Here is a 14,107-nt window from a genome sequence, read left to right on the forward strand (position 1 = left end):
TAACTGCAAGGTCCCTAAAGCTGTCACCATTCCCATAATTCATTACTTCATTTGTTCAGCAAATAGTCATTCAGCACCTGCTCTGATCCTACCTGTTGTAGGTGCCAGGAATCCAGAGGTGACAAGGGTCCTGCCCTCCAGGAGCTCAGAGTCCATGGATAGAGAACTGAGCCATCTCCTCCCCTGCCGAGGCCTGGTTAACCTTGCACTTTTTCTCTCAACAGCCAAGACTCAGGAGGAGCTGATCTGTTTCTCTCTGGGGTCTACTTCGCGGGTATCCTTACCCTGACCCGAAATGACTTGGGTCAGCCAAACCTGGAGCTCCAAGACTGCCACGCCCAAGTGAGCCACGCCCACGTCTCGTTTTCTGGAGAACTCAGGTGAGGGAGAGTGCCCTGGTGGACGGTGGCTAGCTGGGGGTGGTCTGGATTCTCGGGCAGCATGTAGGAGAGGTTAATAACCAACAGGAACAGTCCCTCAGTAAGCCCTTTCTTATTTCCTTTTTTTCTCCAGTGTCCTGTATAACTCCTTTGCTGAGCCCATGGAAAAACCCATTTTAAAGAACTTAAATGAAATGGTAAGTCTTTAGAGGTTACACAACCATGGTCAAATGCCATCAGCAGCAGGTCTGCCATGCTTGAATTAATTCTTGGTCAGTAAACCTTTATTGAGCACCTACTATGTGCTAGGCACCATCCAAGGCTCTTTCACACTCATCATTCTATAGAATTCCCTTCCTCAAGTTCATGCCAAACAATCAACAAGAATTTATTTATTGTGTACCCACTGCATGCCCAGCAGTAGGCTAGCATCTGTTGGGATATGAAAAAGAAGTAAACTTACCATCTTTTTAGGAAAACCAAAGTCAAGCTTGTGAAGCAATAACTGGATGAGGACTTGAATTTAGGACATACTTATATGATCATTAGATTGAACTGAAGAGGTTCAGAGAAATGGGAAAATTAAATAAATAGATCCTGGAAGTATCCTGGGAGACATTTTTAGAGGATGCAGGACTTGAATTGGGCCTTGAAATATAGGTAGGATCTGGATAGGTAAGGAATGGGAAAGAAGATAGGCTATTTCCAGCCAATAGAAACAAAGTGAGTTAAGATGGCTTCCAAAGCTACAAGTAGCTAGATTCCAGAAGTCCGAGTTTGAGGAAGGGGAAAGACGGGATTGGCTGTGTGCCCGCTTTCCAATCCTGACCAGACCTTCCCTGAACCCTTGACCCGTATTTGTGGGAGACAGAGAGAGGGATGAGGAAGAGTGGGAATGAAGGGAGACTCCTTTCTGGAAAAGGGGTAAGGACAGTGTCTGGCTATCTCCTCTCCCTCGTGCTCAGCTCAGTGCTTAATGAATACCAGCGAGGAAATCAACAGGTAGAAATAGTAAGCAGCCTGTCCAGTGAGGTTGCTGGCTCATCAAGGGACTGAGGCTTCTCGGTCTTTCTCCACCTTACCTGACAGGGGCTGGGGGCCAGTGGATGTGCACATTAAAGAGCGACTGGGAAATAGTGCTGCCACCTTCAAGGACCTCATAGTTGACCATTCCTTTGTTCAGAACGAGGCATGGTTCTTCGCCAACAGTTACGTTGGCCTGGAGTTTACATACAACTTAGGAATCATAGATGCTTTGCCTCTAGTATTCCCTCTGAGCCACTGGAAAATGAAGAGAATACTGAGACCACAGCTGTCGAGCTGTGATGTGACACCTGGTGACTCTGCCAGCCTCCCTTCTTCAGTTTTCCCATTTGTAAATAGGGGACAGTAGGGCTTACCTCCCAGAGCTATAGCGAGGATGAAATTGGGGTTAAAACAACAGCTAACAAATGCTGAATGCTTACTCTTAGTAACCTGATGAGGTAGGTGCAGTTGTCACTCCCATTTTGCAGATGAGGAAACTGAGAACAGAGAGTACAGGTAACTTGCCAAGGGATTCAACCCAGGCAGCCCACCTCCCGAGCCTTTGCCCGTAACCACCACCCTGAGTGCGTAGCACACGCCTGGCACACAGCAGGTCCATCGATGTCTTTTCTTCTTCCTCCAGATGTGCTTGAGTCTGATTCAAGGTTTATTTTCTAATTCCAAGCGGGGTTCGATTGAAATAGATGCCTGATCTAATGGATCTCGTCGAACCAGCCCAGCGGGGAAGTAGAGGCCCCAGCTGTGTCCACGCCCGGCAGCATGGGGATGACAGAGCAGGGGAAAGGCATAGCAGGTTCCTCAGGTGGGACACCTCCAGCATGGACTGGGGCACATGTCCTGTCATGCACAGGAAGAAAAGGCAGTGGCTCATTCTTTTATGGGCCTCCCTGGGTGGAGTCCCAGCGGCTGTGAAGTTTAGTCAGCATTCAGTGACTTGCCGCCCATACATACGTAACTAGAGGCCCATAGACATCAACTAATTTAAAAGAAAGTCTTGATGGCCGAATGGAGACTGTCTCCGAGCCGTGTGCTGGCAGGGTCTACGCCCATAAATAGAGGTTTCCAGTATCATATGATAACCTGCATTTTTTAAAAATTCCTTTTATGGCCAGCTCTGTCCCATTATCACGGGAGAGGTGGAAGCACTGAATGCCAATCTCAGCATGCTGGAGGGTGAGTCTCTGAACCGTCTCTTCTGGATGGTTCTTTCCCCACCTTCCCACTCTGGTGCTCTCCAGGTTTGCTTCTCCACACAATACAGCTCCACCTCTTCAGTCTGCTTTCCACTCTGCAAACTAGAGCCTCGGGAAGGTGGGGGGCCAGAGGGGCACAGACTGTGTATGGGGCCTGCTCTTTGCTTCTGCAACCAACTTCTCTGCAGGCGGGGGTGGCTTCAGGAGACCAGATGCCGTTCAGAGAATTAAACTCTCACAAGCTTTAATCCCAGCTCTGGCACTAAATGCATCCTCTTCAGAATGGTTAATGCTAATCTGGGCCAGGTTATCCCCTTCATTGGCTCCTCGCTGACTTCGGGATCAAGTCCAAATGCTTTAACGTGGACTGCAAGACCCACCCGCCACGCTCTGGCTCCTACTTCTCTCTGCTTCATCTTGCACCTTTCTCTGCTCCAGCAATCAAACTGCCTTTCCTGACCTCACACCCCTTACCTTTGCTCATGTTGTCCTCTCTGCCTAGAAGAGCTTCCCCTCCCTTCACCCATTCATTCATTTAGTAGATATTATCAGTGCCTGTTTCGTTGCCAACACTGTGCTAAGTGGTGAGGGATGCAGTCCCTTCCGCTCGCTACCCCTCGGCCATCCCTTGTCTTGTTCACTTCTCTTTATCTTTTCAGGCTCAGCTCAGGCATAGTCTCTTCCAAGAAACCTTACCTGATGTCCACACCCTAAAATTCCGCCTCCTCTATACTCACATGATACTCTGAAAGTGTCTCTCTCTTTCCAGTCCACCCATTCATTCACCAATGGTACAAGCCAAGTGCTGCTCTTGGTGCTGGAATGCAACAGTCAGGCTCGGAAACAGAAATCCCTGCCCTCATGGGACTAGTGGGAGGAGACAGACAGCAAGCAAGATAATAAGTAAAATCTATGGCATCCTAGTGATGAGTGATGAGAACAAAACTAAAGCAGGGGAGGAGCTGGGGAGTGGTTTTCATTTTAGATAGTGTGGCCAGGGGTTGCCATTTTAGATACTGAGAAAGTAACATAGAGTGCGAATCTGAATGAAGTAGGGAGTGAGCCACTCCTAGATCTGGGCAAAGAACATTTCAAGTAGAAGCTCACAGGTCCTGAAGCGGGAACATGCCAGGTGTGCTAGAGGAACTGTGAGGAGGCCATATGGGGAGCAGAGGGAGTCGGGGGTTGTGGGGGGATAGCAGGAGATGAGGTCAGGGAGGAGAAAGCAGATGGGTAGATGTCCAGGACTCTGTAGGTCATTGGGAAGCCTTTGGAGAGTCCTGAGAAATGCTTGCATGATCTCATCTATATTTTAAGAATATCACTTTGACTTCTGTCCATTAATAATAGACAGGAGGGAGGGGCAAAGGTGGAAGCAGGGAGACCACTTAAGAGGCTACTGACTCCCATGAGCCTAGATGAAGAAGGCGAGGCACATTCAGGTCCTGGATGTAGCTTGCAGGTAGAGACAGTGGTATTAGCTGACACGCCGAATGTAGGTCATGAGGGGAGTCAAGGATGACCCCAGGTTTTTACCCTGAGCAACCAGAACTTTGGGAGAATGGAATTACCATTTACCCAAATGGGGAAGACTGTGAGAATAGGTTTGTAGTAGGACCATCAAGAGCTCAGTTTTAGATCTGCTCTTACTACCCTGTCTTCTGATTCCCCGTTTATATGTCTGTCTCCTCCACCAGACTATGAGTTCCACGAGGGCAGGGACTGTGACTCATTTCTGTGTTCCCAGCACCGGGCACAGTGCCTAAGCCTCACTAAGTTAATAAATATTAGATTGATGAGGGGATGACAGGAGATGGGCGGCTGGGCAAATGGATTGATGAATGGATCCAGGTGGATGAAAGAAAATGAATGGATTGGGGAGGCAGGGAAAGAGAAAGAAGGAGTGAAGAAAGAACTGGTGGAGGAGTCTCATGTCCTAGCTTGCCTTGGGCAAGTTTCTGTACCTCTGGGAACTGCACTCCCCTCACCTGTAAAGTGATCACGGTCCTGCTTCCCTCATAGGCTGATGGTGGATCCATGGAGATTGTGAATTTGAAAACAGATTTAAAACTGTGGTGTCATAGGATAGTATTGCTCCCTCACCTTGGCAAATCGCTTCATCTCTTCTTCCTTCGCATCTCCTTCTATGGAATAAACCAAGCATGACGTGCAGGAAGGGAAGCTGTGGTGCTCAGGGCCTGCCTCTAGGGAGGAATTCTTCCCCTCGCAGAGCACAAGGTGGTGGTCGGGAAAGCAGCTCCCAGGCCAGGGCGGGAACTGAGCACCGCACCACCGCACACATAACCTGTCCCAGACACTGACGTCCATGCTTCCTGAAAGCCATGCCCACTGGCCCCTGGCCCCGGGCTCCCTGCCCGGCCTTCCGCTTGGCTCTGAAAACGATAGTACAAAAAGGACGTGAATCAGTAGCACTGTGCCTGAGAATGTTCTTGGCCTCTCCAACCTAGTGGATTTTACTCCCGTCTGTCTCTCTTGATATTTCTTTTTAAAAATTATTTCTAATTACAACAGTGATGCCTGCTTATTGTGAAAAAATTAAGTTCTAACTACATAGGAGGCTTTAACATAGAACTTGAAAGTCTCATTATACCAACCTGATACGTATGGCTTAATGTTGACAAGTTGACTTGTTCGTCTAATTCCTTCTTTAAAAAGAATGCCCTTACTGGTTTGGCTCAGTGGATAGAGCGTCAGCCTGTGGACTGAAAGGTCCCGGGTTCAGTTCAGGTGAAGGGCATGTACCTTGTTTGCGGGCACATCCCCAGTAGGGGGTGTGCAGGAGGCGACTGGTCGATGTTTCTCTCTCATCGATGTTTCTAACTCTCGCCCTTCCTCTCTGTAAAAAATCAATAAAATATATATTTAAAAAAAGAATTTATGTACATTGAGAAAAAGAGAGAGAGAGAAATAAAAAGGGTATATACCGAAATTTTAAGTTTCTCTCAGGGTAATGTGATTTAAAAGGGTTTTTACTTTCTTCTTTTGACTTACCTACTTTTCCTGGATCTTATAAAGTGAGCATGACCTGAAACTAATATAATATTGAATGTCAGCTATTACATAAATACATAAACGAATGAATAAATAACAAGAAAAAGGTGAACGTGTATTACTTATGAAACAAGGTAATTATTCTTTTAAACAATATAATTTTAAATTCTTAAATTTTTAAAAATTTGTTTTAGATATACATTAATCATACATTATGCTTTTAATGAATGTAAATTTTATTTTTGCTTTATCTGTTTTAGTTTTAACCAAGATTGACAACTATACCCTGCTGGATTATTCGCTAATGAGTTCCCCAGAAATTACTGAGAACTACATTGACCTGAATTTGAAGGTAACTTTTATCATCATCATCAGAGTCCTCATCCTGGCTACCAACAGCCAGTACAAGCACCCCTCTGTGTCCTCCAAGGATTGGTTACGGGACACCTCCCCAGAAGACCAAAATCTTCCATACTCAAGTCCCTTACATAATGGCAAGGTGTTTGCAATTAACCCAGGCACGGCCTCCTGTATACTTTAAATCATTGCTAGATTACTTACATAACCTAATACAACATAAATGCTAGGTAGATGGTTGTCAAAAGGAAATGCACATGCTCCGTGCGACACAACCATCAGAGGCCTGACTACGTAGTGCCCCTCAGCAACAATGTAACTTTGTTTTCAAGTATTTTCGTCTGCGGTTGGTTGAAGTAGAACCTAAGGATACAGAGGGCCGACTGTATTCAGGGAACAAATGTGTGCAGAGGAAATATACCTACATGCTCTTCAAATAATTTTCTTTGAAACAATCCCTGATGTTATGCTCTTTCGAAAGACTCTTGAACATTTCCTTGATCGGTCAACGATGGTTTGGATTGCACAAGACATGTCTGTCTTCTTCAAGAAGAGTCTCATGCTGCCTTTGCCTCTGGGAGTGGGGTGAGGCTAGGAGGCAGCGAGTAGAGTGGTCTGCAATTATTAGAACTTACCGCATCAGTGATTGTACATGTTAGTACTTCTATTCCTCTCAGATTAGTCCATTTAACTGCGTGCTGCCGATCTCTACTGGGGCTATTAGCACATGAAAATGGTGTTTGCTGATTCTGGGAAAGTGACTAACTGCCCTTATGTTTAGTTTTACCCCAAAGTTAATATCATTGTTTTTAAAAATGCATAATGGCTTATATTTCAATCACTCAGAGTCCTTCACATTAGTTAAACATTACACAAGACAACCAGTGGCTAATGAGGGCCATTAGAAATGCCATGGATTTTCTCCTAGACTTCTGAAACACATGGTGCATTCATGAACACGTGATGCAGGTGCAGTTCAAGGTGCCGTGTTCAACCCAGTTCAACGCAATTAATATTTGCTGAATGCTTTAACTCATATAGAGTTCTGGAGCCTCCTGAGTCTTTCTGTGACATCCCAGACACTCAGCAATCACAGGGTTTGAAGGTCAGGGGTTGACATCTCTACCTGGCACCTCAGGAAGTATTCAGAGCTGTCACCTCCAGCTAAATGCACCTTCCTTTCTTTCCTGGAGAAGAGGACCAACAAGGAACTTCTCACTAGTTTACACCCTAGAGTGGACAGACATGCCCAGATGTACGCTCAAGAAGTCGTCAGAGCTTTGAAACATGGTCACTAGTCAAGGAGTCATAAGGCCTTATCGTTTTTTCTTCTCTACTGAGTTTCTACAATTTTTCTTATTCTGACCTGAGAGGGTCCACCTTCTTGTGTCCTGCATATTTGAGCCTTCACCTAACACACTGGCCTCTCTCTCTTTTCCCACAGGGCGCATTCTACCCACTGGAAAACCTCGCCGACCCCCCCTTCTCCCCAGTGCCTTTTGAGCTCCCAGAACGCAGCGACTCTATGCTCTACATTGGAATCTCCGAATATTTCTTTAAATCTGCTTCCTTCGCTCATTTTGCAGCTGGGGCTTTCAATGTCACTCTCTCCACAAAAGAGGTGAGGAGAGCTAACGGGTGATGACAGTCGGCTCCCACATTTCATGTTATCATAAGTATCCCAGTTGGGGGCTTCTATGTTATAACTTCTATTCCTAGGCTCTGTAGACCAGCACTCCTATCAGGACAATGAGTGAAGGAATTGTGGCATGAATGTTAATAGTTGGAAAGTTGTTGAGTTTCCAGTTCTTCTAATTTCATTTTTTTATGACTCCAAGTCACTGTTCTAGATGACAGGACCCCCTCCATCACTTATTACCTGTGACATTGGGCAATTTCAGTTTATTTAACTTCTCTGTGCCAGAGTCTCCTCATTTGAAAAATTGGAATAATAATAATTCTTTAATATCCATAATAACCCATAGGTTGATGTGGACATTAAAGAGATTTAAATATATTTAAAGCATTCAGACCAATGCCCAGCACAGAGAAAGTATACTATAAGTGTTGCTGGTTATTATTATTATTATTCCTTATGTTATGCCAACATAAATATTTCTTCTGCAACTGACCTATCTGCAGTGACTGTGAGAATACAGATACTCACTGATTCTCTCTGCCATGCCCCTCCCTTTTACATATGAGAACACTCTTTCCAGCCAGCCAACCAACAACTTTTACCGAGCATCCCTTATGAATCTTCATTCCGAAGGTCTTAATTATGCACGTTGTCATAAACCTTATGTTCAGAATACTAAGTTGGCCATACCAGCTACCATGTGCTGAAAATTAGACACTTCTAGCTTCAAGACTTAAAAACCACCCATCCGTGAAGATAAATTACTTAAGCCTTCTATGTCTCCATAATGGAGACAGTAGCATAAAACGTGTTGTTAACCACCATCGAATATTTATACACGGACCACACATAGTATATGATGGACACAGTGTTCCCACGGTTAAAAGCCACTTACTCAAAAGGAACATATCTCTCTCCCGGGGGACTCCCCATGTGCAAGTCACTTCCCTTCCCCGGGCCTCATGTTTCCTGGGGTTGGTCTATAAAATGGTAAGTTGCCTTCAAACACTTTTTCTGGTGCAACAGCTTCATAATTCATACAAATTATAGGGAATACTATACTTTCCCTGAAAAGACAACCTGAAGTACACACCGTACACTCTGACATGATGGGCTTCATTTTCCAGATTTCCAGCCATTTGGTTCGAAACTCTCAAGGCGTTGGCAACATTCTCTCCCGGGTAAGTGGCCAGGATTTGGATTTGACTCCTTGATAGTGTATTTGGTTTCGTTGGAATTACTTCCAGAACACTTGGGGTTCTTTTGTTGTTGTTTTTTTTTTTTATTTTGGGGGTTCTTTTTATTCCTTTTTGTTGCAAGCCCGAGTCCATGTTTACATTCTTAAGGAATTTTTTTCTTTTGTTCAAGTATCCACAAATATTTACTGAACATCTTACTATTAAAAGATTTTAAGTTCAAAAGATAAATCATCTGTTGCACCCACAAGGTTCCACACACTGGAAATAATTAGCTTAAATGGGAAATGAATGGCTAGTGCCCTTGCTTGTGCCTTTCATCAAGCAACGATTAATGCCATGCCTCAGAGCACCTGAGTGCTGGACCAAGTGTATGAAAGGCTCAGGTTTGCCCCTGAGGACAAAGACAGACATGCTGTTTTTGTTTTGTTTGTTTATTTTAAATATATATTTTTATTGATTTTAGAGAGGAAGGGAGAGAGAGAGAGAAACATCAACGATGAGAGAGAATCATTGATTGGCTGCCTCCTGCACACCCCGCACTAGGGATTGAGCCCACAACCCGGGCATGTGCCCTGACCAGGAATCAAACCATGACCTCCTGGTTCGTAGGTCTATGCTCAACCACTGAGCCACGCCAGCCGGGCAAGACATACTGTTTCTAGAGCATCCTGGATTTAGAGTAAGGATCTTGAATCACACAGACCTACATCTGAACCCCAATTCTACAACTGACTCACCTGGAACCTTGAGAAAATGACTGAACCTCTCCAAGACTGACTTTTTTTATTTGTGAAATGGAGAGAACTTGCCTCACAGGGATTTTGTGAAGATTAAATTAGATAATACAAACAGCCTTGGCATGGTGCCTGGCACACAGTGTGTGTCTGATAAACCTCAGCCATTATTATTTGTTTTTGGCATGTTGTTGTTGTTGTTACTATTAAGGAGCGTTTCTTCTATTCTTACTGTATGATGTAAGATTTAGTCACCCCAAATTTGTGACTTTCACTCATCAACTCACAACCCCCGGTCTCCATTTATTCCCTGAACCCGGGCAGATTGCGGAGATCTACATCTTGTCCCAGCCCTTCATGGTTCGGATCATGGCCACGGAGCCTCCCGTGATCAGTTTACTACCAGGCAACTTCACCCTGGACATCCCTGCTTCCATCATGTTACTCACCCAGTCTGAGAACTCCACTGCTGAGACCATCGTTTCCATGGACTTTGTAAGTCTGTGGGGACAGAGGGCAGCCTGTGGATGCCAATGCTCTCCTGTAGGAACCACTGGCCAGCAGTGGTCTCCTAAGTGCTTGGAGGGCTGGGAAATGGTATATCAGGAGTGAGGACAGGGTTGAGATGGCGTGTGGGGAGCTATGAGAGGCCAGTGCTCAAACCCCATACATTATAAAATAGCTCTGCGCCTTTCTCTGCTCCCCGTGTGCCCTTCCCTCTGCTTCAGTTACATTGACAGCCAACCTTCTTTTCCCTTGAAATAAGTTAATCAAGGTGGAATTCAAGTTTATTTGAGCAGATAAAGGCCAAATACGATTCAATAGAAAGAGACTAATACAATGAACCTAAGTGAAATACCACACACACACACATATGGTACATAGAGAGGAGAGATTAGGAGGGGGGAAAAAACAGTTTAAAGGAGATCTTCAAGCAGAAGTCTTTATAGTTAGTTTTCATACCTGAAAGACAGTATTTTTAGAATTATTTCTTTCAAATATCTCTCAGAATGAGAGGGAAATGGAGCTTATGATGTTTCCACTATTGGGAATAATATCTATGGCCAATTTATGGCCAGAGAGCTTCACTCTTAGCAACCCATGCTTTTCTTGTCTGCAGGTTGCTAGCACCAGTGTCGGCCTGGTTATTCTGGGACAAAGGCTGATCTGCTCCCTGTCTCTGAACAGGTAAGATCAAATGATTTGACTGTTGGGAACCTTCACCATAAGTGAATTAACAGACCATAGAGACAAACACAACAAGTGCAGTTACCGAGTTACCGCTGGATAGAACAGGAATCACTTACACACTTCTCCTGCAATAGTCCAGATCATTGCAAAGTAGGGACTTAAAAATGTGTTGCGAACATTTTCTTATTTCCTTCCCATTAAATAATATTAAGCTAAAATAGGCAACATGGTAATATAATTATTTACTATAAATGCACATTCTAATGGTACAGCCATATAAAACTAAAATACCTCTTTAACAAATTCAGAAGCCATGCCATCGAGCAAAGAGCATAAAACTTGGAGGTCAAGGAATGAAGTTTCAAATCCCTGCTCACTGCTTCCATATCCGTGATCAAGTCTATTGACCACTGGGTCTCAGTTTCCTTATCTGAGAAATAATGAAGTTGGACTGAATCATTCCACAGATACCTTCAGGCTCTGACACTCGGATCTCATTACTGTAAGGTAGAGTTTAACAAGCCTGTGCCACATGGCCTGGCTGGCTCTCCGCTGGCTCTCTTCACATGCGGTGTGAAGGGGCTTGAGCAGGTCATAGACACAGATGGTTGAACACTAATGGCCATTTGGAGGAACAGCCCATTTTCCTCAGCCCTATGAAGCCCATAGTAGAAGCCATGAATCAGACTACCTGTGCGGAGGAGATACAGAATGATCAGATGGTCCAGATTACACCTGTGAAAGGAAGAAATAGACAAAGAATAAAACAGACAAAGAAGGCAGAGTCCAAAAAGAATAGGAATAGGAAACCAACAGAGGGGAAAACTAAGTCAATCACCATCAGTCAACTTGATGGTTATCAGGACTATTGTAGAAACACGTTTTCTTTCTTTTTTAAAAAACAAACAACTTTATTGTTTAAAATATTGCATATGTCCCCATTTTCTCCCCATTGCAAGATGTTTTCAATAAAATACCTGTAATAATAAGTGAAACAAGTAAAAATATGGAACTGCATGAGCACATGGGTCAGCCCTGTGAAAATGAAAATGCAGACCCCTTGTTCAAAAATTATGTAGAATTTCAAGATGGAGACAGCAGGGCATTTAACCGAGCAGGGCCCTTGTGAGCAGAGGCCCCTCCTAACTGCACAGGTTGCCTGCGTGAGTCTGAGGGTGGCCCCTGCAGGGGGGACTGTAGCAAACCTCCGGCAAGGAGCAGACTATGGCCCAGGCGAGTGGGCCCGGCTTCACTCAGACTTCAGGCAGCCAACGTGAGAGGCAAGGCTTTGCCAAGGAGCAGAGGTGGTGCTGGAAGAGTGGCCTTAGCCTTTGGCAGCGAGAACGGTAGCCCCGCCGCCCACACAGGCCACCCCAGCCAGTGTCTCCACTCCTGGGCTTCGCAGGCAAGCACGGCTTTTCAGGATGGGCAGGTTTCATCTTTGGTGATGTCAGAGAGACAGAGCAGGAAGGAGAGGAAAGCGGGTGGGGATCAGGGAAACATCTCTGAGAAAAATCGGGGGACACAGGGTCTCCAAATACAGCTCTCCAGAACACCCCGCCTTTCTAACCATCCCCTGCCTGGAGCAGTTCTTTCCGGAGCTGCTAGGGGTGGGCTGCATAGAGATGAGCTGCGGAAATCAGAGGCACATCCAGAGGGGAGGGGGCTAGAGAGGTAGTGAGCTCACAGGCTTTGCAGTCGGACTTGCTGGTTCAGATCCCAGACTACCAGGCGGGTTTCTACTTCAGGGGTTGTTGTGAGGAATACATGAGTTAATACATGTAAGGTGCATGTTATGTGTTCAAGAAACATCAGCTGTGGCTATTATTTAAAATTGGGGGCTGGCCTCAGCCAGCAGAAAGTGGTGCTCAGTCATACAAGATCATTTCAAGAGTTCCCTTATTCAGAAAACACCTCACTCCCCTGTGCTGGGATGGTGCTTAGAGAAATCGCTGTTTGTTCTACTATTCATGACTACTCTGTGTTAGTGAGGCTTTACTGTCTACTGGTCCTATGCCAAGCACTGCACATAGGTTATTTCATTTCAATTTCACAACCCTGTATCTCCAGGACCTGACACAGCACTCAATAAATGTCTGTAGATTGAATGAATACCCTGGTGGTAGGTGTTATTATCCCCATGGTTCGGTTTCTGGGGGTAATATGACTTACTCAAGTCACAGAGCTATTGAATAGCGGAGCCAGAACGTGAAGCTGGGTGAATCTGTTTTCAAAGCCTTGAGTGTTTCCTTACTGGATTGTAGTGCCTTTGGTGTAGTGAAGAGTTGAGACTTAGAAAATAAGACTTAGACCTAAGACTTAGAAAATAAATCCCCTGCCTAGAAGCGGAAACCCACGAGCATGGAGTCACACTGAACTGAAACAGGGAGCATGCCCTTCCTCATTGATAAGTAGTGATAGAGGAGACACTGGAATTGGACTTCTCGTTGCATTAAGGAATTGAGTAAAGGAAGGATAACGAAAGCCAAAGCCGAGAGTAGAAATAACAAATTTGACCTCTTTGGATTTGTCTGTTAAGAGCACAGGCTCTAACGTCAGACATATGAGAGTTTGACCTCTGCCTCGGTCATTTGGAACTGTGGGGCCTTGAGCAAGCTAATCAACCTCTCCAAGTATCAGTTCCTCACCAGCAAGACAGAGCACCTCTCCACAGCATCGCTGTATGGGTAGGTCGATGAGCTAAAGTGTGAAAAGCACAATACCCAACACATTATCAGCGCTCAAGAAAGATCTGTTCCTACTAGCGGTGCTATTTCATTCTCTTTCCCCATTCTAGCAGCAAAGTGTGACCCAGATGGTCTTAAAAGCTATGGAGTTGGCACTCGGTCATACATCAGATTCTTACTGCTCTATCTACAATAGAGAATTTCATTCCAAACACAGTTCTATTTGGCGGTAACCCCAGCACAGGTTGGCCCACATAGTAGACATTTTGCAATTATTTCTGAGGCCAAATTAAACAACACTTTCCCTTATTTGGTTCTCATCCAGATGGTGCAAGTCTAACCCTCTTAATTGCAAGCAAAGCTTGAAGCAATCAAATGCACATTCGTGTTGAACCATTTAGAGCTTTAGATCATTTTTTGACATTGCTATGGGGTTGAGGCTTTGGATGCTTCCAAACTGCACCCCACCCCACTACATTAGCACACACACACATGCCCGACAACCCCTCCCATGCAACACTGGCAGAAAATGCAAATATAGCTGACGACAAGCAGATAGAATCACCACCTAACTCCACTCCTCAAGCCTGGGCAGATAAACATTTCCCCAGGTGAGCCATCTGGAGAGAAACCCAGAGAGGAAAACAGGTCCGGGAAGAATGGATTCG

At 45.1% G+C, this 14,107-nt stretch overlaps 1 protein-coding gene across 3 annotated transcripts in view; it reads left to right on the forward strand.

Moving 5' to 3' along the window:
- BPIFC (BPI fold containing family C) overlaps positions 1–14,107 on the forward strand; it is a 35,595-nt gene that overhangs the window by 13,925 nt on the left and 7,563 nt on the right. For 2 of the 3 annotated variants that reach the window (XM_059681736.1, XM_059681738.1), the window contains 8 exons: positions 225–380; positions 514–577; positions 2,540–2,600; positions 5,893–5,984; positions 7,434–7,610; positions 8,756–8,809; positions 9,886–10,056; positions 10,682–10,749. In XM_059681736.1, coding sequence (XP_059537719.1) covers positions 225–380; positions 514–577; positions 2,540–2,600; positions 5,893–5,984; positions 7,434–7,610; positions 8,756–8,809; positions 9,886–10,056; positions 10,682–10,749 — 843 coding nt within the window. The remainder of the gene's footprint in view (positions 1–224; positions 381–513; positions 578–2,539; positions 2,601–5,892; positions 5,985–7,433; positions 7,611–8,755; positions 8,810–9,885; positions 10,057–10,681; positions 10,750–14,107) is intronic. The other variant, XM_059681737.1, reaches the window with a different exon arrangement.

This window comes from Myotis daubentonii, chromosome 2 (genome assembly GCF_963259705.1).
Source record: "Myotis daubentonii chromosome 2, mMyoDau2.1, whole genome shotgun sequence".
Lineage (NCBI taxonomy): Eukaryota > Metazoa > Chordata > Mammalia > Chiroptera > Vespertilionidae > Myotis > Myotis daubentonii.